The sequence below is a fragment of the Aspergillus aculeatus genome, assembly GCF_001890905.1.
Source record: "Aspergillus aculeatus ATCC 16872 unplaced genomic scaffold ASPACscaffold_3, whole genome shotgun sequence".
NCBI classification, from domain to species: Eukaryota; Fungi; Ascomycota; class Eurotiomycetes; order Eurotiales; family Aspergillaceae; genus Aspergillus; species Aspergillus aculeatus.
Window position 1 is genome coordinate 883,500 of NW_017962978.1, and position 27,631 is coordinate 911,130.

Consider the following 27,631-nt stretch of genomic DNA (forward strand, 5'->3'; position numbering starts at 1 on the left):
CGTCATTATGTCACCGCCAGCCCATTCAGTCACTTTCACTCAATTTATCTACTATGTGTACTCCGTACAGTATGTGTGTATACAGTGCAATAGTAGTATAAAGTTATACTTGAGATCTACTCCAAATGCTTTTCTTTTTATCTCATGAACCTCAATCGCCAATCCACTCTCAGTGTAATTGCATTCCCGCAACAACTAGACTGCTGCTGCTCTATAAGTTACTCAATTCTAATACGGTAACGGTAGGCAGACCAACCCTCCCTCTGTCCTCCCGATGATAGATCACTGCTCATATCGATAATCCCTTAGGAAGAAACTGATTTGTGTTGTTCATCTCACTCTGCATTCCCCCCCAAAGCGATGTATCATGGCAGGCAGAGCGCAGAAGGCAGAGAAAGTTGAAGTCCCACCCCCCAAAGACGAACGCAATCGCCAATCAGCCTCAGCCCGAAGAAAACACATCCCAACAACCAGCTCCCAGATACACCACTACCGACTATGCAAATTCATAACGGAAATCCCTGTGTGCACACAAACAGAAATTGGAACCCCTCGCTGCTTGGCCCAAGAAAATGGAGAATGGGAAGAACAATAGAGAAATGAAAACGACACCATGTTTGTAAAACCATACACAAAAAAAATGATAGATGTTAAAATCCGATGCACAAGACACGCTCAAAAATAAGGAGAGGAAAAAGGGTATGGGTATCAACTGGGTGTATGTCCAATGTCAATGTAATCATCGTCATTAATCGCCGTGGCCGCCGTCGCGCGCATCAGGCCAGTCACCTGGCCCTCATCCTCGTCCAGTTCTTCGTCGTCATCATACATGGTCGCCTCCGTCATGTCCTGCGGCGGTGGAGGGGGAATCATATGATTCAGTTGGTTACGCAAGTGGTTCACACCATCGCCGCTGAATACGCAGAAAACGTCGCGCTGTTGGGGCGTGAACTCTGGAGGCGCCTCGCGGCAGAACTCGGTCAATTCTTTTCGCGCATAGAACTCCTGAACCCCCGTCAGACTGAGGTGTGTCAGACGAGGACAGCTGTTGACCAGTGCATGGATTCCCTGTGGCCAGTTAGTATTGTCCCAGACAAAGACAGAAAAAGCCATCGTTCGACTACATACTCTGAGGGTGAGAAAAGTGCAGTAACTGAGATGCACCCGCTCTAGACTACTGATTCCTGCGGAGTGGTGGGAAGCCTTGGGACCCGCCAAGGCTAGAATGCTGTTGTCCGTGATGTTGGCACACTTGACCAAGCCGATACGCCGGAGTTTGGGTAACGTAGCCAGCTGCTGCACACTTGCGTCCGTGAGACGGGTACAGCACGCCAGGTCGATATACCGGATACGGTTGCAGGACTTGACCAACTGCATCACGGCTGCATCGGAGATGTTGGAGCAGTGTCCCAAGTGGACGTAGTGCAGATTCTTGCCGAGCTTGCAGATGGCCCAGACTGCGCGATCCGTGATAAGTCGACACTTTGCGAGCACTAGGTTCCGTAAGCGCGGCGCCGATGCCACAATACGCTCAACGGCAGCGTCTCTAACATTCTCGCAGGATGTCAAGTCCAGGATGCGCAGGCTGTCCAAAGTAATATGCGGTGCCAGCTCCAAGAACGCCATATCGTCAAGTTCGGTGCAGTGGGCCAGTCGTAGCTCACGGAGATTATTCAGTGTCGCCATCAAGGCGGTTATCGACTTGTTGGTGACGAGCTTGCAGTCATGAAGGTCAATCTCCAGGATGGCCGGGCAGCTCTGAGCGAACGACAGAATTGATTTGTCCGTGACTTGCGCGACTCCGTTCAGTTTTAACTGTCACATATTAGCAACCATGATGTAGAATCCGAGTAGCCATGGCCACCTACCCGTTTGATCTGTCGGCAATTACGAGACACGACAAGCAAGGAGTCGTCCGTCACCTTGGTGCAGTTCGTGATATTGAGCCCCTGAAGCCGGGGACAGTTTCTAGCCACCGTGTACAGAGTGTGGTCGGTGAGATGCCCCAAGTCCGACACATCCAACGCCTGTAAATGGCGATTCCCTTCCACCAGGTCTGACACGCCGGTGTCCGACAGTTTGGAGCAGTTGGTCAGCGTCAATCGCTCGATCCGGTTGCACTGAGCAAAGGTCATGACCGTTCCATCGCTGACGTCGCCCGAGAGAGCGGACAGGTTCAGTCTCTTGATTAGGTCCGAGTAAGGAAAGAAGCTGTTTGGCTTGCCCACTGTGGTGCTGATGCTCTTCATGTTGTCCCAGCTGTTGCACGATGGCCGGTGCCACAAGATCGCCACGCAGTTTGCCGCCCATCCTCTGCAGACCAGCATACAGCTCATCATATCGGCTGGCGAACTCAGTTTGGCGAAGATGGCGATCAAGATCTCCGGAGGCAACCGTCCGATGGGCGGCAGGGCCCGATCTGAGTCGTAATATGCATGGGAATCCCGGCCATTTATAGCGCCCACGGAGGACTCTGAATCGTTGGCTTGAGCTGTGAAAAAGTCGGTGTCATCATCGGCGGTGCGATCGGGGGAGGTCGAGGAGGAGGATTCGGAGGGAGCTTCGCTCGAGAACCGAGCGGGTTGCCTTGAGCGGGGCATCAGGACCAACGTCGGAAAGTGGTGGCAAGCGTGCTTGTTGGGAGAGGGAGGTGGAGGACTGGTCGCTGTCCTATTTCGGCCAGGATACAACGTGTTGTGCTTTTGATAGAGAAACTATTCATATAAAATGTGGCTGTCACCTATTGGAGAGGGGAAGCCGGAAGTGTGATCAGAGATTCGAGACCGATCTTGAGATTTGAGGTTCGCCTTGGGAAAACGGAAGGGTCAAAGGGGACAGAAGAGGCGAGTTGAGATCAGGTTGGTCGGCGTTGAGAGGAGGAACACGCGTCGAAAGAGCGTGCGATAGGATGCCGACGAAGGCAAAGCAAGGCAAGGCAAGGGAAAGGAGGGGAAAGGGAGAGAAGAGGAGGAGAGAGAGGACGGCGTCGGGCGGCGGAGGAGGCGAGGGAGAAGGAGGAATCCCGGTCGGAGGACCGAAAGGGTGAGACCCGGGGCGGGATTGGGAGCGTCCAGAGAATCTGTAAGCCCGATCAGGGGGAAATGTGAGTATCATATAGCAATATAGAGTCAAAAGGTGGTAGTTACAGGTAATCAACGTAGCGGCGGTGGGCTGTCAGGGAGGTTGCGAAGAGGAGGAGGCAGAGGAGGAATGATGATGTTGATGATGTTGGATGTTGATGATGAGGGGACGGAGGAGGGGGGGGGGGGGGTTGGTTGGGACGGAGAGGGACCGACGAAAGAAGAAGAAGGCGGTTACAAAGGCGGGAGAGGAGAAAGAAAAGAAAGAGGATGATTAAGGTAGACAGAGATAAATATTCACCTACTTAAAGTTAGGTAGGAAGAGAACAAACAGCTTTGTACTGTACCTCATTCACTGACCTCAGCCTAATCAACAGTAACTAGTATTTTTAATCTTTGAAAAAAAAAATTTTTTTTCTTTACAATCCCGAGCATCGCTTGATTGCGACTTAAGGTGAGAAAGGAGGGGAAAGTTGATTGATTAGTTTAGTTAATATTTGGTAACTTAACTGAACTGCCAGGGAAGCCCGCTGCCGAACGACATCATCCATATTATTGACTTATGCTATTCTTGGGTGGTCGACCCGTGCGCCCACTTACTTATCCCTCAATTCACCCAAGCATCAAAGGTATCATGATTATTATTAGCATTCCTCGACAAACACTAGCAGATTCGCTAAATAAGCATAACTGTCTACCAGGTGAATTGCTAGAATTATTGGGGCTGAGCTTTGATTATCTTCAGTTTCATCCAAAGCTTTCCCCCCTTCCCCTCCCCCTCATGCTCGTTGCCTTCACCATCCCCGGTGGTTCGCATCTAAGACAAATAGGATCCACCTCGGGTTGCTCCCTCCTTTGGATCATGTTTAGAATAGGTTTTTAAAGCTCATCCGCCATTACCCCTTTTCCACTACCCGACTACGTGATTTGTTAAAGAGGGGAGAATCAAAGAGAATCCAAGTGTACAGCCCTTATCGTCTCCTGCGACACTCTATCCAATCTATATAAAGTCACAACCCGTTCAACCAGAACAAGACCATAGAGTGATACAATCTCTCCCGAGAACCAACCCACCATCTCTTTCACGTCCGAGACGCCCCCTTAGCCCAGTCGCGCAGTACATTTTTTCTGATTTTCCCCGTACTGGTTTTAGGCAGCTCCGCCACCACCTCCACCTCGCGAGGGACCATAAACTTACTGATGCCGCTAGCATTCCGCGCCCACTCAATGACCGCCTTGCCATCGAGTTCCCTACCTTCCTTGACCGTAATGAAGGCCTTGGGACGTTCGCCCCAGTGCGCATCTGAAACCGACACGACCCCGGCCTCCAGAATGTCGGGGTGGGTCACCAGCTGCGCCTCTAAGGCAACTGAGGAGATATTCTCACCCCCTAGAGCCGTACGTCAGCACAACATTCCGGAGAGGGAACAGGGTGCAGCAATGAGAACCAAACCGCAACCCAGGGATCTAACTTACCGCTGATGATGATGTCCTTAGCTCGATCCAGAATCTGGATGGCCCCATCGGGATGCCAGACAGCCAGGTCGCCGGAATGGAGCACACCACCAAGGAACAGCTTCCGTGTCGCCTCCGGGTCCTTGTAGTAGCCCCGGGAACATATGTTCCCGGCAAACACGATCTCCCCGATCTCCTTGCCGTCCCGGCGAACGTCTACAACCGTGCCCTCGGGAACATCCGTCTTGATCACCCTGGCCGGCAGACTGGTCAGGAATCCATGGCCCTGTCTCGCCATCTTCTCGTATCGCTCGGTCGGGGCGAGGTTGTCCCACGCTGGCATATGGTACCCCTTGGTGATGGGGCCGTACGTCTCCGTCATCCCGTAAGTATGCACAGGATGCAGGTTAAACTCGGTCATCTGCTCGAACAGATGGCCCGTCGGAGGACTAGCCGCCACCGTCACGCGCACCGACTGCGGCAGACGTTCGGCTTGCGGTGAGTTGCAAAGCAAAGTATTCACCGTCGGCGCCGCATTAAAATGCGTGATGCGTTCTTGCTTCAGCAACCTCCAGATCTGCGGATAATCGATCTTACGCAGACAGTAATGCGTACCCCGGACAGCCGTCACGGCCCACGGGAAGGTCCACCCTGTGCCACAGCATCAGTCTCACTAGGTCCTTGGGCATTCTCGACCAGAAGAAACACTCACCGACCGCATGAAACATCGGCAAAGTCCACAGATACCTGCACCGACCCTCATGCACATTCAGCCCAGATTCGACCAGATTCGCCAACGACGCCAGGTAGCACCCCCGATGGGTGAGCTCCACCCCCTTCGGCTTGGCCGTAGTTCCACTCGTATAAGCCAACGCGAGAACATCCTCCTCGGCAGCTGCCTGAGCTTCCAGCCCATCCCACCCTAGAGCCCCAGTTTCGGCATCAAACCTCAACCCCTCCAAGACCGCATCGTCAAACGGCCCAGACAACTGCCCTTCCGTCTCATCGGTATCGGTATCCACAATCACTGGCACATCAGGTTTCGTCGCCCGATAGCGCTGTAATAGGGGCAGAAACTCCTGGTCCACAATAATCACTTCAACCTCTGAATGTGTAAAGATATAGGCGATATCTTCTTCCTTGAGACGGTAATTCACCGCTATAGGAGAAGGTTCAAGTCAGCATCAACCCCTTCCAAGCAGTACACAGCCAAATTCCCCCCAGGGAAAAACAGCCCCTCCACCCACTACCCACAAGGCAAACAAACTACATATATAGCACAAGAACAAAGAAAAAAAATAACATACCAACCTGCACCGCCCCAGCAGCGGCAATGCCAAAGATAGCCTCCAAGAAAGCCGGGGTATTAGGACAGAGAATTCCCACGCGCTTGAACGCATGGCTCTTCAGGAAATAGGCCAGGCCGCGAGCGCGGTCGGCGAATTCGATATAGCTTCGCCGGAGGATTTGATTATTGGTGGTGATGTGGTAGATTGCTTCGGCCTGTTTCAAAGTGTGATGAATATTATGAGTGCCAAGTTGGGGGCATTGATTGGAAGGGAGGGTTCATGTCGGCCAGACTTTTGAGGGGCTAAAGTCTCGAGACAAAAAACAGTACTTACATGTGGTTCGATGGCAGCAGCTCGAGGAAGAAAGTATGTTGGAGATAGGGTGTGGAAATTGACTGGTCGATTCGTAGAGGTTGAGGTAGAGGTTGAGGTATTGGTGTTGGTGGTGGTGTTGGTGGTGGTGGGAAGCAAATGGGCGAGCAGGCCCGATAACCGGCCCTTTGCGGAGGACATAGCTTGTGATGTTCTTTGATGTGTGACTGGCGAGGGACAAATTCGTGTATGCTTTTAATGTCCTCCCTGGAGAGAATCCAATTGGATAGGCACTGGTCAGGATGAGGAGTGAGGCGTGTGTGATTCAGATTGAGGAAATGAGAAAACGAGGAAGAGGAGGAGGGGAGAGCAGAGGGAGATTCCGAGTAGCTCCAGAAGAGGAGAAGCGAAGTAAAAGAGGAGTAAATGCGGGGATGATCATCGTTCGGGGCGTCGGGGCCGCGGCGGAGCCCAAAAAGCGGATCCTTCCCTTTCAACTTGGAACTTTCAAACAACCCCGTTCTACTCGCACATTGTTCAAGACTTGATTCGTCCACAGATGAAGAAGAACCTACCAATGAAGCGGGTATCTTCAATGTATTTCGAGATTGCTGACGACAACAACCGAATCAATAAAGTTCAGCAAGTTACACCGACCAATTCCCAGACGAAAATATTGTCGAACGCTCCGACTCGTACATGACTAAGTTACCCAGTACCCAGGAATACACACAGTACACATTTCCCCTCATTGATGATTGACCACTGGAAAATTCTTGTTCCTTAGCGGCCTCCACCTTGGTCCCAATCCATAATCAACACAATACATCATGGGTACTACTCATACAATCAAGCAATCAATCAACTCAATCGAGATCCACGCCCCGTTTGACTGAGTACGTATCGACTTGGACATAACATACATAGTAAGTCGGCGAGTTACAGGTGTACCATATAGTTACAGTACAGTACTGTCCAGTGCAAATACTTCATCAAACATCCGATTCTGCATGGAACTACCAGGCACCAGTCATATCATCAAACAAGGTCCCGCTCCGAACTAAGTAAGTACAGCAGGCTACTAAGCACCAGCAGGAAAAAGAGGAACAGTCCAGAACTGTCTCCGCACCGCAGGGACACTCTACTCACTGGTGGTCAGTGCTTACCGACAGATAGGATCCAGAACCGGATCAAGGATTCACAGACAGATCGGATGGAGCATCAACTGTTCCCACAATCGATCATCTTCAGATCTTCAGTATGACTGGATGGATGGTACTGTACTCCGTAGATGATGATGGTACATGAGTCAACCATGCAGCGATAATCACGCTAAGCGGCAAGTGCCTTGTTCCGATTGCATGAAGGCAATCCGGACACATGCAATACTCTTTCTCTCATCACATCATCAGATTACCCTGGGATGGCGGTATTGACGGCATTGGCCTCTTTCACTACGACAACGGTGATGAGCGATTTGTAGATCTGTACACCAAAGTTGGACTCTACTAGGCGTCTTGGCAAGGTGTTGTCTTGTCGCATGCGCCTTCGTCACGCAAGGGGGCTGAGAGTGGTGTTGACAATGGGGATAAAATCCATCCGGTTCTTGCGGCATTTATACGAGGTCATCGAGAAACTTGGACCCGCGGCTTATAGCATGGCGTAATTAGAACTTTGGACAATTATGGCGGATATACCAAGATGAAGCTGAATGTAATGTTTCTTTTCTTTTTGAAAGGGGGAGGTCATCACAACAAGTCATCTGAACAGTTTGGAAAAAAGAAAAATCTCTTGGAATTAGACCGCCACGGCGCGAGTCAACGGTCAGCTATTTGGAAACAACCTTTTTTTTCATCCCAAAACGGGCTCCCGTAAAAATTCTTTTTTGTGTATTAAGAGTTCGAATCTCGCCAGCCTCCCATGTGCGTCACAACGTAAGTATTGTGGGGGGTTTCATGAAAAGGTTAGGGACAGAGGGAGAGAAAAAAAAGGTCGATCGGTTCGCCGTCCATCTGTCGCTGAAACATAACCGTAACCGTTCGCGATCCCATCCCATCCCATCACAGACACAGGCAACCAGCCGCGCAACCAGGTATCTAGTATCCGTACTGAGCAAGCTCGGTCTTGGTCTGCTCGCTGACAGCCGCCGACTTCTGGGCGTGGAGGAGTTGACGGCGGGCAGCCTTCTTGCGCTCGTAGTAGGCGCTGCTCTTGACCTTTCTCCGCTCCTCGAGTCTGTAGAAGGATGTTTAGCCATGATCACGATACAGCGATAGGAACCGCTCCAGCACGGCAACAGAAAAAACATACCTGGCAACGACGTCCTGGTACTTCCAGCCGACCTCGTGGCTCAGACGGCCGACGGTGCAGTACTTGCGACCGGGGCGGAGGCGGAGGACACGGAGGGCCTGGGGAACGACGACGCGCTTCTTCTTGTCGTAGGGGGGAGGAACACCCTCGAAGACCTTGAGGCGCTCCAGAGCGGCAGCACCACGGGCAGTCTTGTGGGGCATCATACCGCGGACGGCCTTGTAGAAGATGCGGGAGGGAGCGCGGAAGTGGAAGGGACCTGTGGGAATCAAACTCAGCACCAGTCGAGAGAATCGGGGTTGCCGGAAAGTTTCAGGGTAGACTCACCACCGCGGGTGGGGTTGAAACGAGTCATCTTGCGAAGGTAGGCGTGGTACTTGACTATATCGCACGATCCAGGTCAGTCGATGTTGTTTCCTCAGCATAAAGCGCATCTCTTGTGTTCCTCCCCAACTGTCGCCTCGATATGTCCATCATTATCCCGACTCTTCTTTCCTCCATGTCGGAACTTATTTCACATCCACAGCCTTGCACCTCACGTAGCAGACACCATACACCAAGGATTTAACCCAGACGACAGCAGGGGATGGCAAACACAAGAGATCGCATTCGAATTCGGATCGGATAGATGATGAACGTACGCTTCGCGCGGAAGAACTCGCCGGAGATGTTAAGAGCCTCACATCTCACGACGACGATCTTCTGACCGTTGAGCAGCTGCTTGGCGACAGTGCTGGCAAGACGACCAAGAAGGTGTCCCTTGCCGTCAATGACGACCTGCAAAGAATTCCAACACAAGTCAGCGATTTCTGTTTCTCTCCCAATTTCCCTGAGTGATATGTTCCCGGTCTTTCCATCGCCTCCGCTTCTTCTTTCCGGGGAGACGGGTCTCGCATTCCCCTTCCTCTCTCGCATCTCAATTCTCCAATCCCCCCAAATCATCCCTCCTCTTGCACTCCGTCTCCGGTATTGTTGCAGACATAGATTTCAAGATAGGATGTGCATGTGCCTATGTGCGTATTTGCATGTGTAGGTGTGGAAGGGGCGGTAGTACGCACGACTGGATCGATGGAGGACATCCTGCTGTGTCGAAAGGAAAATATCCAGCGATAGGAAGAGCGCTGCTCTAGGATACTCCCTTGGGATGTATAAGTTGTCGGCGGTTGTTGTCGTTGTGGGCAGGTTCAACGCACACACAACGGATGGTCGGATGGAGGTTCGCTGGGGTTTGGTCGCTAAGCGAGCGGCGCTACGGGCTTTCTTTGTGCGGGAAGCTCCCCCGTCGAGGGCCACAGCCCTAACTCCTCTTTTCCCGTGGCGTGGCTTGGGTGTCACGTGATACATAACCCTCATTACAGCAGGATGGGAATCCAGCCCTTATCTCTTGTTCAGTGATGGGCAGTGACTGGCTCTCGTCTTGCCCTGAGTGGCAATATTCCATGGATTCAAGGCTGCCCTTGCACAGATATTGGGTGCTTTGTGCAGCTGGTAAGAAGCGCTACATACTAGTCACTCTCTGCCATTTTGTTCCTGTCTTTTGCACGGCCAGGCTATACCTCATTGCATTAGTCTTGCGAGGGAGGAACTTAGACAAGTGCCCACCCCGCAAATAACTAGATAGTGCGTAGACCCAGTGTTTCCCCCAGATACGCTGGTAATCAATCTACATACTGTCTACTGCCTATCGGTCCCTTTGCTACGGTCGCATTCACCATTTAAGTCCCTAAAAGTATCAGAAAGGATTAAGGTCTCTGTCATTAGTTTACTATCACCCTAAAACCCTTCACTTGCTTCACCTGACCGGTGCAATCCGCAGGCAGTCAGCCAATGGTTCTAGCCACCCGCTTACCGATTACCGCCCATGTATGGGCAAGTCCCCTCAATCAAACATGGAGCAACAATCACAAATCATTAGAAAAACCCAGCCCAAGCGAGAGTTGCTGGTCATTATAGCAGCTAGAAGTGAATATTGTATACATTAAGATTAATATGTGCTCTCAAACGGCAAGCCAAGCCATGAGTCTCGCCGAAGATACAGTCCGGCGTCGGACGGGGACTTAGAGTCCGTCGCGCGCGCCAAAGCAATGGCACCATATAGAAGGGACAGATCGCACGCGATGGCTGTGTCTAGGCGCGAATTTCGATGTCGAAAAGGAGGAGGGGGTCGTGCAGCATTATACAAAAGAAGCAAAGACGTGTGCTATCTTCCATCACATCATACAGATCAAGATTTGTGCCGGCTGCTTTCTAATAAAAAGGCAGCTTAGCATCTCGCGTGCCCCTTGCAATGACTTCTTCGAGAGTCCAGCGCGGGGGCTCAATGGCCTTATGGCCTCCATTGGGGTTCTCTTCAGAAGAGAGGGGCTCTTTCAAGCCCCCTGCGACCCCGGAAGAAAACTTGAGCTCGAGAGCATCACCGATCTCGTCGCACACCTGCAGGATGCGGTCGAGGTCATCCTTGGTGTGCGCAGCCGACACGCACAAGCGGGCACGGGAGAGCTCAAGAGGCGTAGCAGGGTAGGTCACAACGACGACGGAAATCTTCCGACGCAGCATTTCCCGGGAGAACGCAGGCATCTTGGCGGGGTTGTACAGCATCAGGGGGACAATGGGCGAATCATCGTGTCCATAAACGATGAACCCGAGTCGCTTCAGTCCAAGTCGTAGATAACGTGAATTGAACGCTAGACGCTGCATGCGCTCTCTGCCTTCACCCGGATGAAGGGGGTCTTCATCAGCAATAAGGCGCAGCGAGGAATAGATCTGCGCTAGAACAGGCAGGGACGGAGCTTCGCCGAAGACTTGACCAGCATTGATGCAGCGCACTTTGTCGATGATCGCCTTATCGGCGGCGATATAACCCCCATTGGCTCCGAAGGACTTGGTAAAAGTGCCCATAAGGATCTCGACCTCTGCAGGGTCGACCCTGAAGTAGTCACAGACACCGCGTCCATGGCGTCCAACCGCGCCAATTGAGTGAGCCTCGTCAACGAACAAGTGGAACTTGTACTTCTTCTTCAGCTCAAGGATCCTAGGAAGATTGCACATGGTGCCCTCCATCGAGAACAGGCCCTCGACGGTGACAAGGATTTTCTTCCAAGGCCGGTGAGTACGCGGCTGACCTTGCGAGATCGCCTCCCTCAAGCGCTTCTCAAGGTCCGCCATATTGTTATGCGCAAAGACCTGGATAGCAGCCCCCGAGAGACGGGCGCCGAACCGGATGGATGCATGGTTGAGCTCATCGGACAGAATCAGACAGCCCTTTTCCATAATGGCCGGGAAGATCGTAGCGTTGGTCACGAATCCCATAGAGAACACCATTGCGGACTCCTTGCCCACGAACCGGGCGATCTGATCCTCGACCTCAACATGCAACTTGGTGATTCCTGCGTCAGGGGTGCCCGCGAGAGAGATACCTTCCCGCCGGAGAGTCTCCTCCGCGAAATCGGTGCAAGGCCCCTCTGATTGAGCAAATCCGAGGTAGTTGTAGGAGCTGAGATTCAGTGTGTCGGTGGTCGTGCCCGTGAAGCTGAAATGCAGGTTGTCTTCGGTGGTCCGGTCGAGGAGGGTAACATGTCTGCCGGGGACGCCGGTGATCGGCCGCTCGAAGCAGTCGTTGATCCGCTGCTTCAATCGACGCGTGTAGAAGCTCTCGAAGTCGCTGTACAGAGAGGCGTACCCATTCTGGGGCTTCAGATGCCGATAGGAATGAGACGAAAACCACTGAGCCCAGAAATCGTGGAAATGGCCGAGGAAGATGAGAACGAGAAAGCTGACGTAGGTCGTCAAGACAAAGAAGTACGGAGGTTCATCAATGACAGGGTCGGGGATCTCTCCCCCAGGGTGCTCGCTGGTGTAAAGATGCGACGGATCGCCGAGGGGCCCGAACTCGGCGTGCTGTTTAGCTAGCTTGCGGATCGCCTCAGGATCTGGGACTATGGTTTGTGCTGCTCCTCTCATTGTGTCCGGAGAGCTGCCGCTGACAGCACGGAGAGAGGCGATGGCCGTAGAGTGAGCAATGGGGCTATCGGCTGGCGCTCCAGAACCACCGTTGCTGGCTCCCAGGTCTTTATCAGAGCGCGTCTTACTGCGCTTCCACCGAGGCATGCTGCAAGTATGACTTGAGGAAAGCTATGCACCTCCTCAAGTCTCTAGAGCGGAGATAATCACGTGCCTCTCAAGCTTCAGATGACGAATAGTGAGGGAGAGGATTGGAAGAAGAATGATGGTGGAGGTGGTATCGTGAGGTTGCTGAAAGTGCATCATCATGTAATCGGGGGGTCGCCTGGCCCCACTTCCGGCTGCTTCGGGAGATGAATTGATGATTGTTGATTGGGCTCGGTGCAAACCTGACTTTAAGCGATGATTCGAGATACAGATTCAATGCCTCAGGTGTCTACTACCAGTACCCGCTGGGACAGACCGCTTACATGTCGTCACTCGTTTAACTTAGATAACTCTCTATCTCTCCTTCAATATACTCCGGCGACAGACTAGGATGCTGGGTGATACTCTCCTCGTCACACAAGAATGCTATGCAATTCCCGCCGTATTTTGACTTTTTTACCTTTGGAATTCCTCACTTGGAAATAGAAGAACTCGCCAGCTGTAGGTGAGCAGGCAACATGAACCGCTGGATACCAAGCCTTGTTGTTTCACAGCAAGGTTGCATGTACTACCTGAGCCATGTCCTGGCTAAGCCCTGCCGATAATAGAAACAGATCCGCTAATCCTATGAGTGTTTCAGAGAAGCCCATAACAAAGATGCGCCGAAAGACACGTTTCGTCTGTGTCTCTGACACGCATGCTTACACTCCCTCTGAGGCTGGCTTCAAGCTACCAGCTGGAGACGTCTTGATCCATGCGGGTGATCTCACCAACCATGGTAGCATGGCTGAGCTTCGTAAAACTATGGATTGGATTTCTGCGGCTGATTTCGAGGTCAAAATTGTCATCTGTGGTCAGTACTTACAATACTTAGCCGAGCTTGCACGAAAGCCGCCTGTGGCTTGTCCCAGACCAGAGACCGCAGCTCGTAGGGATGTTGAGGAAGAGTGTCGATACGCATGAGTGTGCTGAAGTATGAAAGCGCTCCAGGAAATCATGACATTACGCTAGATGCCGATTTCTATGCCCGCCATGGTTCGAAATTTCATGGTCAGCATCTCGAAGACCCTCGGAAATGCATAGAACTTGTCACCGAAGCATCCTTCCCTTCCATCGTATTTCTCAGGCACGAGTCAGCACTAGTCCGGCTGAGGCGGCCCAACGGCCCAAACACCGTCTTCAAAGTCTTTGGCTCTCCATATTCCCAATCGCCAGGGACCTGGGCTTATGGATACGACTCCTCGGAGGCTGCTGAGCTTTGGGGCAGAATTCCATTGGACACTGACATTGTGGTAACGCACACCCCTCCTCACTCACACTGCGACCGTCATGGAACAACGGCTGAATCAGTCGGCTGCAAAGCCCTTCGCGAGGCCTTAAGCAACGTTCGACCGATGCTGGCCGTATGTGGCCATGTGCACGAGTCGCGCGGCTATGAGAGGGTGAAGTGGTCCCCTTCATCCATACCGTCACTGCTTGTGTCAAATACTCACGATCGACCAAGTCAAATCACTCAAGGCTTTCTCCCTCCTTGGGGAAGTAGAAAGCAAAGCCTCGTGGACCTGACAGGAAAAAAGTCATCGAAGCTAGACAATGATGGTTTCTTCGCTGAGCAAGTGGCAACGTCACTCGGAGCACTGTTCCAATCGACGCAGAATGTTATACTAGCTCCATTGCCTGACCTCTCGCTAGGCTGGACTCAGAATACTGAAGCCGACCGATCAGATTCGGAATCTGCCCTTTCATGCCTGAAGAGAGGAGAACATGACGATGAGAATGGGCTTCACTCGCACAGACGCGAGACTTGCATCATCAATGCGGCAATCATGGCAACGAGCTGGCCTTATCGAGGAGGGAAAAAGTTCAATACACCCATTGTGGTTGATCTAGAACTCCCGGCATGGAAGGAGTGATGAGCAGCGACTTGAAGCGCACGGGGCTAGAGATGACGCCTGGCCATCCTAGAGCACACAAGCATTACCTCAGCATAGTACTGCATTTTTGTCTCGAAGGTCCTGATACCATCTAGCTTCCAACAAACAGCTTGAGCTTTGACCTCCAATTTGACGTATCCCTGGCTGTTTTAGGTTGTATGCGTCAGTAGTTGCCTTGGAACAAAGAAACTTTTCAGCCTGGGCAGTTGAATCTGCTCCTTTACCCTTTGGGTAGACGCCTCAACGTGATTGGAGGCCTGTGATAATTAATCACTAAAGGAATACCTGTGTAGTGATCTACATCATGAGCTAGTGGCAGCAAGGCGGGGTTTGAGAAGAGTGATGCTTCATGGCTCCCTTGCTCGATGTGCTGGGTCGAATCGTCATTTGACGAACTCGAGCCGGAAATAAAGTCACCTAGTCACTGAAAGTAGGGAAGGAAGGGAGTACAATAAACCCCATGAGCGACAATCCGTCATGCCTGCTATTGTTAATACTGTATTATTCAGGAGACCCATGGATAATGCATTTGTTTGATCGCAAGACGTAGTCAGGTTTGAAAGATCACATGAAATGTTTCCTTTGCCTGGGTGTCATCTAAATGCGTGTTTGTCCTATAGTCAAACGCGATAAGGCGGGGGTCAGCTGGAATCCTGGTGGTCTTTGGGTGAACTGATAGTAAAGTGTCGTGTCCTAGTGCCTCGATCAGCGGTTACCAGTCGAGGATAGTAGTAGGTGACGAGGACCCATCTGGAACCGCCTAGTGAGGGGGTTGCAGGCGCTTGACCCTGTCCTATGGACAGGGACAGAAGACTGAAAAGTGTGCTTAGTACTCCGTAGTGGGGGGAGGGAGGGGGTCCGCGGCTTTGGGGACAAAGGGGGCTTGTGTCCCGATTGTAGTTATCGAGTTAATAGTGGATAGTGACTGAGAAGAGCAAGTCAGCGACTGAGCTGGAAATAGATCATCAAAACATACAGAAATATACCGCACCTCCGGCATAATCAAAGGATCTTCAAAGTTAGGACATTTGGCAGGAATAATAATCAATCGAGTGGTTTCAAAAGTTGTGGGGTAAACCGATGGAGACAGGGAGCATATGATGTAAAGGATGAGGGGTTCGTTGCTTGATCTGCAGCATCCACTGTTTCTGCAAGTAGCAGTTTAAAGGTTTTGCTCCATTTTACACTTTTCTGAGCTTCTTTCAACGAGCTTCCTCGATGGTCTAACGGTCATGATTTCCGCTTGTCAATCCCAGACGGGAACAAGCGCGGGAGACCTGGGTTCGACTCCCAGTCGGGGAGATTTCTTTTTGCGCCCTTTCCGCTCAGATACTCTTCTGTACAACCAACTGCACAATAGGTACGTACTTTTTAGAGCAGCGAGGAGGCAGGTCCACCCGCGTGGCTCGGCTGTTCTTATTCCATGTCGTTTCTTTCAGGCCCACTTTCCCGATCCAATGGAACATATCAGCCCGGATGAAATGCTGATCAGTTTAGAGATGCCACCCACAGTCGTAAAATCAGACCGCAGCTGAGGTGGGCCCCGCATCAGCTTTCGTATTACATGTACGATTCATCAGTCATCCAACGCGAGGACGACTACCACTACAATCTGCATCCGTGGCCCGGAGTCCGGACAGCGCCACCTGGCTGGGGTTGGGGCGCTAAGGCGGCCATAGCCATGAGTTTTCCTTTAATCGAGCTAGTGGCTGAAACTAGAGCCAAGTAGGTAAGGTAACCGCCGACTGGATTGATAAGATGCAGCCAGGATCGCTAGTGGTCGAGATCATTGGTGGGCGCTCGGTCATCCCCCTGGTGCGGCCTTCAACTGGTGACCGCGGAACCAGGGATACTTAATAGTGTGTCGAAGTTGAATCCGTCACTCTTCCACGAGGCACTCGCACTTGAGATTCACTTGTGCCTCCAAGCCCCACCTACCGGTAGGCTTTCATTTGTGGATGTTGTGGGTCAGTAAAGCTCGAAGCTGCCTGTATGGATAGGTATGGTGTCTTAAGAACCGCGTGGAATCTCGAGAAGCGACAGAGACATGCTCACTCGGTCAGCCCTCATCGGAGATAGTCATACGTATGCCATCGGCTCAAGGGTTGCTTGAGCGGCCGATCGGAGTCGGAGTACTGAATATCACCAAGCGATCATCGACTCCGCCGATCCTGCATCCAAGACGTTGCCGTAGCCAGAATAAAGATACTCTCCGACTCAGCGAGGAGTCCATTAAACTCTTGCTAACGTGTCGCACCATACTGCTACAGCTTCCACCCCAGAGAAAAACTCTTGACGAATGTTCATGGTAGCCGCCTCTATTCTTGCGCGCCTTTGCAATGTGATTGGATGCCGCCCAACGAGAAATCGAAGCATCCGCCTGCAAACTAATGCCGGGATAATCATTGCATGGTGCGCGGCCAGAATGATAGGCCAAGCCTCGCTTCTGGGGCAGATGACTCGGTCTAGGGCCCAGTCACTCCTTCGAGAACAATCAGCTTCGTGAGGGGCAGCCGTTGAAGGGATCATGAACACAGGCAGCTTGAAGTGGCACAGGCAAGGTAATCTGACAGGCTAGTGCGAGGTGAGACCGGTAGAGCGCGACCACATACAATCCAATCGTAGAAGACATAACACACGACGATTGTTCTTTTAGCTTTTATCGCAAGGTTAGATGGAGGTGATAGATCTACAGACGAATGTGTCACGCCTTGGAGTTTGTGATGACCCAACCGCCAGGACAGGTCGAGAGGTGGACCTGGCATGAGCATGGGCACTAGGACGAAGTAGTCGAGATCTAGGACAACTTGTAAGCACAACCACGGAACCGTTCGGGACCAACCCACGGGACCATTCCACGCGAAACCGGATCGGATCGGTGATGTTAGAGGGCGGTGGTAACCATGGATGCTTCGTCAGGTACCATGCTAATTGGTGTTCCCGGGTGTCGCTGCATGTATCCGCTGGATTGGAATAAATTGCGCGATGCTCGGTCGCAATGCGAAGCTAATCTGTTCAATAAGCTATATCTTATGGATTAGGGAGAAATATCAAGAGGGTGAAGAAAGAGAAGAGTTGGTGAAGGGGGAGGGGGAGGGAGGAGCAATACGCCGAGCTAATTCAAGGCTGCAGAACTCAGCGTATCATCTCGGTGAGGCAACAGGAGTACGATGCAGCGGGGGGAAAAGCGCACGCAGATGACCGTGTCGATGATTGGACTATAAAAACTTCTCGGTGAAGGCAAAGGTGACGAGAAATTTAGTCGACCTATCGAGGTAGTTGGAGAGCAGCCAAGATGGTGTGGGTGAAGTTATGAACAACGGAGGTGCAAAGGGTGTGGCAGTCACAGCGGGCGCCAACGAGTTGTGGTGGTGATGCGGGGTTCTCCTGCTGCGGTTCAAGGTCGATTGTCGATGGCCACTGGTCAAACTGAACAGGGTTTAGGGCGGGTGGTGGTGAGATTCATGAGGGTCGCGATATCGACGATGATTAGTTGGCCTGGAACCATCTATCTGATCAATCAGCATGCAAGAGGGTAGTGCCAACTGACGACTGGAGACTGGAAATTTGTAGAGAACCAAATCCGAGGCCGATCGGAAAGACGAACCCACCTCTCCCAAGTCCCAAGTCCCGGCTGCCCCGCATACCCTGACCGGTGGACGGTCGCCCTGGTGAACGGGGATGGTGGTGGTGGTGCGTGCTCATCTGACATTTGACAGGAGATTAGAGGGGGAGAGATGGTACAGACAAAAAATAACGAGTTCCTGACCACACGCTGCCTTTTAGCTAAGATGTAGATGTGACAGATGAAACTGCGTGTGGCTTTTATCAGTTTAGCATGAGTAAAGTAGGCAAAGGAAGATTGATGACTAGGTACTGTGTAGATAGGTATTCAGGGCGGGCACCTCAGTCTTGCTCGAGTTCCATCTAACCGAGGAGAAGTCAAGAGGAAACCCCCCACTAGAACCAAAGAAGAAGGACGGTTTGTCTGCAGTGCCAGTGCCATGCCGTGTGGTATGGTGAGTACTGTACAGTACCACGTACCCAAGTACAGTACGGAGTACCGACTCCATCCCCGACCGGGAACGGACCAGGCGGTCGAAGTATACCCAGAACAACCGAGCTTCTGTACCACATCACTTCTGGTTTCCAGTTCGATTTGACAGATTCCATGTGTTAACCTGGGGAATATCAATCTCATCTGGCACCTCGTCTGCAGGATACAAGGAACTGGCGAGAGAAGAGATCCCAACTCGATGCTTCTATTGCCTTAGGCAGGATTTGTGAATTGACCGCTTCATTGGATGAACCTCCCCCTGTTGGTCACTATCCCATCAGAAGAATACATCTAAGGGAAGATTAAGGACGGACAAAAGTCCCCATCGTTGGTTTCATCCACTTCACCGCTGCTTCTGAGTTGGTCCCATTCCTTCTTTTTTCTCAAGAAGAGGGCGACAAACGCCTGAAGGAGACTGAGTCACTATCAGCACGAAGGAGAAGTGAAGTGAAGAGGCAGGGCTTCTTCTCTTTAGATTATTTATCATGATTGATTGCACTTGTTGATTACTCAGTGGAATGTGCTCCTTCTTCCTCTCTCAATTTCTTCCTACCAGGACCATCAGCATTAGCAGCGGCCGCGGCAGCAGCAACAGCAGCACTATCAGTCATCCCTCCCTCCCTTTCCTTCTTTGCCCCCAACATTATCCCACTCCACCCTTTGAATCGCCCGTGGCATCATCGAGCGTCTTGGAGTAAGCTGAGCCAGCTCATATTGCTGTCATTCTAGCTCTTCTTGCCATCATTCATCATCAGTATTATTCATCATCGTCCACAGAGCAAGAGAGAGAGAGAGAGAGAGAGTGTGTGTGTGTGTGTGCCTATTCAGCAGCACCGTACCCATTGTTACTAAACTTCCTAACGTGGTGCCACTTCACACGCCTATCCTTCTTTTGGATGTTGGGGGAAGAGGATTAATACTTTTTCGACATTTTCACATTTCTACTTTTAGTTTTTGGGAGAGAATCAGCGTGGCGCAGTTTGCTTGGATCTGACCTTAGAAGAAGATTATTATTCATTTTGCTTTTATTTTTATTTTCTTTTCGCTTTCCTTTTTTTTTTTTTTTTTTTTTTTGCCCCTCTGGTGTTGGTCGCCTCTCCCGTACTATGAGTACAACTGAGGGAGGGACTGGCTGACCTGAACTTTACCATACTCTGACTATACATTTACTTTCACTTTCGCTTTCCCCTGAGCAGAATTACCCGGAAGCACATCCCATCATCGCCCCAGTTTCCTCAAGTGGGTTCGTTCGTTCGTTCCCACCCATTGCTTGCCTGTTTTCCTTCTGATTGATTACCCTCATACTAGTCAGTCTTCAGTAATAATACCTTGATATTCGCTCACTCGTTCACTTAACCACTTACTTACTCACTCACTCACTCTTCTTCCCTTCTCTCTTCGTTGATCAACTGCTTGCTGACCATTCCCTTTCTTGCCTGCCTGCCGGTTTTCTCCCCTGGCTGACTATTACTGTTGTCATCCTATTCTCTGTCCCCTTTTTTCCATTCTCATTCCCCTCTCAATCTCCCCCTCCAATTACTATTCTGGCTGCATCTGCCTGCCTGTCTGCTTGCTTGCTGCTGCACTTTCTCCCTCACTCCTCCGCTTCTCCCTCGTTCTCTCATGTTCTCCATGAATTGGCCGCATATCCGATCTGGTGAAATCTTGAGCATGAGCCATTGATCGTCACGAGAACCCACGTCACCCCATCGTTCCCCCGTCCATCCGCCCACTCGACTCCAGGGTACCTGCACGATATCACACTGCCTCCATCCCAAATCTCGCCTCCCGCTACTTGTTTATCGTCCACCGCCTCGGTCGCTCCGATTTCCCTTTTATACAGCGCCACACAACGCCTCTCGCTTTTCTGCTCTCACTTAAAACCCCTTCTACTATTCTATCCCTGACCATACTAACACTTGTATGGTATTTGTGCCTTGTGTGCTTGATCAATTGATCACAGCTTTCACATCATGACCTCCTCCATATCAGATATTGATCCATATGTGGTGTTGGGAGTCCAGAAAGATGCGACCCTGGCTGACATTAAATCCGCCCATCGCAAACTGGTGCTGAGGTGGCACCCCGACAAGGTCAAGGACGAAAGCCAACGAAGTCAGGCCCAAGATGAGTTTCAGAAGGTCCAACAAGCCTACGAACTTCTGTCCGACGAGACAAGAAGAGCCAAATATGACAATAAGGTCCGTCTTGCGGAGCTTCGACGAGAGATGATGGCGCGCGGCGGGAATCCCAACGGTTCGTCCACGCGAAGCAATGGTTCTGGTTCCAGCGGGCCCCGCGAATACCGCAATGGGCGGATCTACGAAGAAAGAACTCCGGCAGATGCGACCAACTTCTACGAGGAGGACGGCTTAGATTCCGACGGAACACGGCCGACAGCTCGCAAGTACGATGAATACGGCAAGCGACGGACCAAGGTGGCGGAAGAGAAGAAGAAGGCGAAGAGTGTCCCCCTAAGTGCCGCCCGCGCCGCGAAGGAGATGCTTCGGGACAACGTCAAGACGACCCACTCGTCTCGCGATAAGTACCGTACCAAGGAACGCAAGCGGGATGCCTACGACAAGAGGTATCCTGAACGGGCCGCCCCGTACAGCGAGTCTGAAGATGACGGCGCGGCTTCCGATTCTAGCGCATCATCCTACTACGTACGAGTCAAGCGGCCCTCGGAGAAACGAAGCCGGGAGTCGTCTACACGCAAGGCTCGACCAACTGAATCAACCCGTCGCCCGGAGCCTGCACGTTACGAATCGGAGGATTACTCAGATCGCTTGGAGTCGAAGCATGAGAAGATGCACACTACCGCGCGCGATTACATCCTACGATCCAAAGGAACCGTTCCTATTGAAATTGATCGAAGGGCACAGGCATCTCGGTCGCCTCCTCGTCCTCACGCTTATGATTCAGCCGATCCCGAGTCCTCCTCCTCCCGGCGCTCGAATCGATCCAATCGGCCAAGCAAGGAAACTGTGCGAAGCTCAAGTTCCCGCAACAACTCTTACGAGCATATTGAGTCCCAGTCTCGATCCTATGACGCCAAGGTCCCCAGCATGCCCACAGCTGCAACATCGCCAGCTGTCAAAGTATCCTCGTCAATCCGACCTTCCCTTCAATCTTCACGATCTGCATCCACTGCGCAGTCCCATTCCCGACCGAAGACCAGTCGTACGGAGCAGTTCCTTCTGCACATGGTACACGACGGTAACTCCCGGACGACGAAGCTCCGAAATACAGACAAACATGATTCCGGGTATTCTAGTCCGGGGACACCGGACTTACCACCTGGGGAGAGCCCGATGAAGACCAGATACAAGATCGTGACAGAGCCAGGTACAGTCCTGGTGGAGCCGAGCATGCCGCCACCCCACGCGTCCTCAAGACATGCAAGGGGGCACTCGCCGCCTCGACAAGATCGTTCGGGGTCAAGCCGTCCTATGCCAAAACCAGTCCGCAGCAGTACTTATGCTTACCCAGCGGAGTATTCGGGTCGCTATGAGTCGTCATCACGACCTAGTGCCTCGAGGCAGTCTTCTTCGCGACCCCTTTACGGTGAGGTGGAATATACCCGTAGCAAGGATCGTGATTACAAGTATGCGCGCGAGATTGGGCCCGAGCATATCCCCCATACCGGTCGCGATACCTATTCCCGACGCATGGACGATTACCCGCATCCACCGATAGGCAGGCGTCAATCTGCTTACGCTCAATAAGTCATTCTAGAGCCAGCAGCATGTCGCCAGGAGACAGACTCATCGCGATGTTTCACCACGTTTCTTTTCTCTTCTTGCATACCGACGCGACCATTTCCACTCTCCAACATACTACTAGCGAGGACTTGGTTCGAGACGCCTGCTTTGATATACCCGTATCTCTTTCGATTTAATGGAGTATCTCTTCGTTTGTCCGTCGATGAATCCCTCAATCCATGACTTTTTAACTCTTTCCGTTATTCGACGACCTCTGACATTCAACTATTCTTCGCATACATCTTTATTGTGCTTTACCTTTACTATGATTGCAACTACTTCGGCGCATGGGATGGGGGTTTGACTTGGTTTGGTGCATTTGTTTCTCTAATGATCAAGGAAGGGGGGGGGGGGGTTAAGAGGCGAGGGGATATCCTCAATGAAGCAGGAGTCGATGATGATGATTACGAGTGACATGATCGAAATTTGGGAGGAAGCGCTTTTTTGCAACAACAGCAACAGCAACACACATAGCCACATATCCACTTAGTACAGTAGAAAACTACCTACCATCCACACAATCTCAACAATGAAACCTACACAACACACCTGACAGGCCCCGTTCCATCTTCTACCAAGTAGTCTGTCTTTACTACATCATAATCATCATAATAATCATCATCATCATCATCATCATCATCATCATCATTCGGATACTGCGTACAGTAAACATACTTTCCTCATCCAGTTATAGTTTGGGTACTCATGCATCAACTCCCTCCACGGAGTCAATGCTTAAATGTCGCCCCCTACGTAAATTGGAGAAAGGTAGGAGGAAAAAAAAAAAAAAAAAAAAAAAAAAACTCCCCGCAAGCTAGCCAGCGAGGCCCAGCCCACTCACCAGGTAGTAATCACTTAGTGTTCGGCCTGTCTACTACATACAAACCATAGTGAGTTGGGCCACCACCACCACTCAGGCTCAAGTACCGAGTTTAAAAACCCAACACAACCCCACACACAGTAATGGTTCAAACCCCTCTGTCCGTCTTTGGAACAGGAAAGCAGCCCTCTGTCATTACTGAGTGGGGGTTTTGAAGCAGTATCGCCAAAATGATATAGTCTAGCGACTGGGAGAGCCATGATTCAACCTCCTTTTTTTTGCATTTCCCAGTTGGTCAAAAAAAGCCTACTCGTAATAATGGAGATGCGCATCGCCCATGTACACAGTCCATCAAGCATTTACATGGAATTTGAAATAAGACATAAGACGAAGGAGAGTGCAAAAGAGAAAGCTTGGCGATGGTGAACATGGAAGAAAAAAAGGAACTATACTTTGTGACAGCACACAGCTATGACCACACGGAGATACCGGGGAGCCGGGAGAAACCAGAAAATCAGATTCAAAACTAAGCGGGTATGTAGATTCTGCAGATGTGCATGCATGGAATGTAAGAGACGTGGAATAATGATGATGTGTGTGTGTTTCTTAGGAAAAAAGGGGTTGAGGGAGGACATATTGGCTTGTTGTTCTGGTTAAATCACACAGCTTTCTCATTCCGTGTCTGACGTCGGTCGCTGCTGGCTTTGGGCGGCTGAATGTGATAGAAGAGGGCGACTGTGCTACATTTTGAGGCTGAGGAACGAAATTCGCTCATGTGGAACATGGAGTATGAATTGTGGCAGTATCGTCTAGGCTAGAATGGATGATCGAGGGCGAGGGATGATAAAGTGGGATGTCAGATGAATGGGTGGAAGGTAGATAGATTAGGTCACGCGGCCTGCGTCCAGGCGGGCAATGAGTGGGATATGATATCAGTCAAGTCGTCCGTCGGCCTCATGGCTCGGTCCAGTCAACCTGATCCGTCACAGGGTCTGAACCATCCTTCGCATATGTGATCCGCAGACGTAGGCGAAGTTTAGGTGGGAGGGCCTGTGGCAAATATTAGTATACGTGCAGAGAATATTGCAGGATAGTGGAAGGACTTACCCCGGCCAGGCCTGCTACTTTGAGCATCTGAATCCCCTCGTCACCAGCCTCCAGATCTGCCTTGCTGATCGCATTCAGCTGCAGACGCTGACTCTTGGGAACAGCAGCCTGCAATCCTACATTGGAGAATTGGCCAAAGTTTCCGACGTTACGGAACCGCGCCTGGATTTGCGCATTGCCGTTGCTGGCACGTTGAACTTGAAGCGTGAGTGTCAAGTCATTCTTGTTGTATGCTGTGTGCACCGGAGCCGAAGGTGCAGGGCTTGGAGCTGGCGACGCAGCAGCCCCAACGCCTCCTAAAAGATCCAGACCGGAGGATGCGGGCTGCGATACGTTGGGAGAAGGCGTAGTGCCATTGGAGTCGAAGAGACCCATGATCGCGCTAGTGTTGACGGATCCAGCCGGCTTTTGCGCAGGTTGAGGAGATGGTGATGAGAGGCCTGAATCGCCACCGAGGATATCTGCCAGAAGGTCGGCTGTGTTCTGAGAGCCATTGGTGGTTGGGCTAGTTGCTGGAGCATCGCCACCCATGAGATCGAGCAGCATATCCTGCTCCGCCTGCTTGACCGGCTTCTTAGACTTATCCTTCAACAATTTGCTCTGGCGTTTCTTGGTCGGAGCACCCAAGACTCTTTGCTCTTCCCGGATCTCCGGGGGAGGCATACGTTCCAGAACACCACGGCGAACCTGATCATACCCAAACAGATTAGTGTACTCGACAGCCCGCTGTTGAATCTCGACACTGAGGTCAGCGGTCCGGCTGCTAAGGAAGCGACGGAGACGCTCAATCTCAGCGGGATCGGACATCCGCACGGTTAGCTTCATCGAAGCCGTGGTGATGTATTCGATTACGGTCTGAGTAGCATATGTGCTGTTGAGAATGTTGTTGAAGAGATCGACAATGTCACTCTCCTTGACCTCCTTAACCAATTCCTCTTCCTCATATTGGCCACCACGCAGTAGATTGTCGCCGTATTCACCGATGACCCAAGTGGCGGCAAGGGTGAGACCCTCCTGCGAGATGTCCTCCTTCAGGGCTAGATAGAGTTTCTGCACCGAGTAGGTCTGCAAGTCAGGAGTGGTAGCGATGAGGCGGACAAAGGAGGACAGAATCTGCTCCTTCACATATGCACCAGCAAGTTTGAGCACACGAAGGATGGTGTCAACGTGCCAGCGCTTGTTGGGAGCATAGCGGTCGGCAGCAATGCCAATTTGCGTCGTCATCGCAGGCTTGAATTCGTTGTCGGCGACTTCCAGGAACGCAAGCAATTCCCGAACAAGCACACGGACGTTGCTCTCGTTAATGAGCATAAAACTCAAGTCCAAAGCTCGTCTCCGAATACTGATATCTGGGTCGCGGAGACATTCCAAGATGGTGTTGCGGTGTCGCTGCACGGCATTGGGCTCGATGGCGACGACCTTATTTAGCGTGTTGAGAGCGACATAACGGATGTTGTTATCCTTGTTTGTAAGGAACTTTCCGAGAATGTTGACACCCAGCACCCTGAGACCTGAGTCCGCCTCGATATCAAGAATAGTGAGGACAGCCTCGTAGAGAATGGCATTACCGACATTTTTGGTCGAATCGGTGTTGGTAGCCACCTGCGCCAGAATGTCGTTGATTGACTCGCTCGTTGCCGCATCGCCTCTCCCCAGTACCCTGAGCAAGCGTAAGATCTTGACCTGGAGGAAAGGATCCGTGATACCCGAGACGTCATGTTCCGGAGCATATCCTGAGCTTGTCAGTCCTTTCAGAGCACGCACAAGTCCACCCGCGAGAGGCCTGAACATCTCAATGACTCCTTCTTGGCCCTCCTCGGCCTCTTCGGCCTCACACATATCAATTGCCAAGGTCAAACCACATAGCAGAACACCGTGGTTCCGATCCGACAGCAAATTCTTGGCTTTCTCTAGGAAATGTTCCTGTAGGTCAGGAACCTTGCGGCAAACGCGCATGGCGCACAGCGCTGCCTTTCGCCGAATATAAGGGTTCGCGGTGGACATTAGGGCTTCGACTTCGGGGAAAAGGTCTCGAGACATTTCGACTGATGCGATGTTTCCCAGGGCACAAAGTGCCAGGCCCACGATATATTGGTTGGAGTGATTAAGGTCACTACCAGACGACGTCAGCAGGGGGTCACTGGTAATACTGGAATAGTCACTCACTTCTTCAAAGAGTTCGTTACCAGCGTCAATACTTCTTGGTTCTCGTCTAGCAATAGCATAGTGCCCAGGTATCCTAGCCGCTTGTCTGCGAAGCGGTGGGAAGCCAGCAGCTTCAGGCACTCGATCTGGCCAAAGTGTGTCCGTTCACCCAAGGTAAACAGATACAGAAGCTTGGCCACATTATTTCTCCTATCCACGAGTATAAGAACCCTGCTTAGAGACAAAGAAGGGAGTGAAAGATTGCATTGCTGACCGGACGTTTGAATCGTGGCTCTCTTCTCTAAAGGATGCACGGATGGCCGCACTCTCCTTTTGGATCACTGCTCGTTCGTCGGCGATTGTCTTGGCCGACCGGACATTTCGAATGAATTGCTTAACTATGATATCAGGGCGACAAGGAATAGGTTGTTAGTGACTGATGAGTCAAAGCGTGGGCCAGACAACAAGGTAGGGTTGTCGATGGAGGGGGGGGGTTCCTTCACATACGGGATGCCATGGCGGGCACAAGGACCCCTTACGGGGAAATGCAATAGAAAGGCGGGGGGAGGTCGCCTGGACAAAAGAGAACCGGAGAGGGTGAGGGAAAGAGCGAAGAAGCCAGTCTGCGCAATCCCAAGAGGGGTGAGGAAAGAGGAGAATGGAGATGATCCTGGTGGGGGGAGACAGTGAAACTGGAGATTGTAGCAACAATAACTGATAAAGATCGGGCCAGCAGACCAGGTGGTTCAAGACAGTTTCCAGCTGGGTTGAGCGGTTGAGCCTCGCCCGCTCCTGCGACTTGGCCGCCTTGGCACTCCCCGTCTATTTTGGGTCTAGCGTTCCTCGTGCCTCTTTCCCACCTGCTATCACGTGCCATGAGCTTTAAAAGCCTTGTTTATCAGGCCATAGTATTTCTGCCTCACTGCGTACTCGTATTACGTACTTTAGTACAGTACTTAGTAACTTATTGTACAGGCAGATCCTTACATCATCGGTCATAACTTCACTCGTTCACTCGTTCACTCGTCCACTCGGACAGGCACAAAAACAACCCCGAACTGCACGGAAGATGCGGAGACTCGGTCCAACCGCGCTTCCGATGACGTCCTTGCAATCCAACCTTGAACACTCTCGCAACAGTACCGTTTCCTCCGAGTCTTTCCCCCTGCAGCCGCTTGAGGTATGACATTAATCAAATTTCCAAAATGCTGCGCTAGTCATCTACAGTACAATCTACTGCAGGAGGTACAT

At 51.5% G+C, this 27,631-nt stretch overlaps 7 protein-coding genes and 1 non-coding gene across 8 annotated transcripts; 3 read left to right on the forward strand and 5 right to left on the reverse strand.

Annotated features, from left to right (window-relative positions):
- Positions 1 to 708: 708 nt before the first annotated feature.
- Positions 709 to 2,600, reverse strand: ASPACDRAFT_50324 (putative ubiquitin ligase complex F-box protein GRR1; the record flags this gene model as incomplete). The annotated part of the gene is made up of 3 exons (XM_020202335.1): positions 709 to 1,068; positions 1,129 to 1,815; positions 1,869 to 2,600. 3 exons carry the CDS (start codon positions 2,598 to 2,600, stop codon positions 709 to 711), a joined length of 1,779 nt encoding a protein of 592 aa, XP_020059193.1.
- A 1,093-nt stretch (positions 2,601 to 3,693) lies between these two features.
- On the reverse strand, positions 3,694 to 6,542 carry ASPACDRAFT_113274 (putative AMP-binding domain protein). The gene is made up of 5 exons (XM_020195709.1): positions 6,158 to 6,542; positions 5,843 to 6,038; positions 5,248 to 5,694; positions 4,557 to 5,186; positions 3,694 to 4,470 (listed from the first exon to the last, which is right to left on the reverse strand). Exons 1-5 carry the CDS (start codon positions 6,335 to 6,337, stop codon positions 4,163 to 4,165), a joined length of 1,761 nt encoding a protein of 586 aa, XP_020059194.1. The 5' UTR covers positions 6,338 to 6,542; the 3' UTR covers positions 3,694 to 4,162.
- A 1,283-nt stretch (positions 6,543 to 7,825) lies between these two features.
- ASPACDRAFT_75961 (60S ribosomal protein uL13) lies at positions 7,826 to 9,605 on the reverse strand. Its single transcript, XM_020204600.1, has 5 exons — positions 9,505 to 9,605; positions 9,088 to 9,223; positions 8,774 to 8,827; positions 8,447 to 8,705; positions 7,826 to 8,371 (listed from the first exon to the last, which is right to left on the reverse strand). Exons 1-5 carry the CDS (start codon positions 9,523 to 9,525, stop codon positions 8,233 to 8,235), a joined length of 609 nt encoding a protein of 202 aa, XP_020059195.1. The 5' UTR covers positions 9,526 to 9,605; the 3' UTR covers positions 7,826 to 8,232.
- A 664-nt stretch (positions 9,606 to 10,269) lies between these two features.
- On the reverse strand, positions 10,270 to 12,642 carry ASPACDRAFT_75963 (putative serine palmitoyltransferase 1). The gene has a single exon (XM_020204601.1). It carries the CDS (start codon positions 12,551 to 12,553, stop codon positions 10,694 to 10,696), a length of 1,860 nt encoding a protein of 619 aa, XP_020059196.1. The 5' UTR covers positions 12,554 to 12,642; the 3' UTR covers positions 10,270 to 10,693.
- Positions 12,643 to 13,210: 568 nt separating this feature from the next.
- Positions 13,211 to 14,466, forward strand: ASPACDRAFT_50328 (metallophosphatase domain-containing protein; the record flags this gene model as incomplete). The annotated part of the gene is made up of 2 exons (XM_020202336.1): positions 13,211 to 13,406; positions 13,544 to 14,466. The coding sequence occupies 2 exons, from the start codon at positions 13,211 to 13,213 to the stop codon at positions 14,464 to 14,466; spliced, it is 1,119 nt and encodes a 372-aa protein (XP_020059197.1).
- A 1,233-nt stretch (positions 14,467 to 15,699) lies between these two features.
- Positions 15,700 to 15,789, forward strand: ASPACDRAFT_t71. The gene has a single exon. It is a non-coding gene; the product is annotated as a tRNA-Asp (tRNA).
- A 4,475-nt stretch (positions 15,790 to 20,264) lies between these two features.
- Positions 20,265 to 22,621, forward strand: ASPACDRAFT_113290 (J domain-containing protein). The gene has a single exon (XM_020195710.1). It carries the CDS (start codon positions 20,518 to 20,520, stop codon positions 22,270 to 22,272), a length of 1,755 nt encoding a protein of 584 aa, XP_020059198.1. The 5' UTR covers positions 20,265 to 20,517; the 3' UTR covers positions 22,273 to 22,621.
- Positions 22,622 to 23,673: 1,052 nt separating this feature from the next.
- Positions 23,674 to 27,014, reverse strand: ASPACDRAFT_75968 (AP-1 complex subunit gamma). Its single transcript, XM_020204602.1, has 5 exons — positions 26,888 to 27,014; positions 26,655 to 26,778; positions 26,402 to 26,590; positions 24,236 to 26,348; positions 23,674 to 24,178 (listed from the first exon to the last, which is right to left on the reverse strand). Exons 1-5 carry the CDS (start codon positions 26,895 to 26,897, stop codon positions 24,083 to 24,085), a joined length of 2,532 nt encoding a protein of 843 aa, XP_020059199.1. The 5' UTR covers positions 26,898 to 27,014; the 3' UTR covers positions 23,674 to 24,082.
- Positions 27,015 to 27,631: the final 617 nt, after the last annotated feature.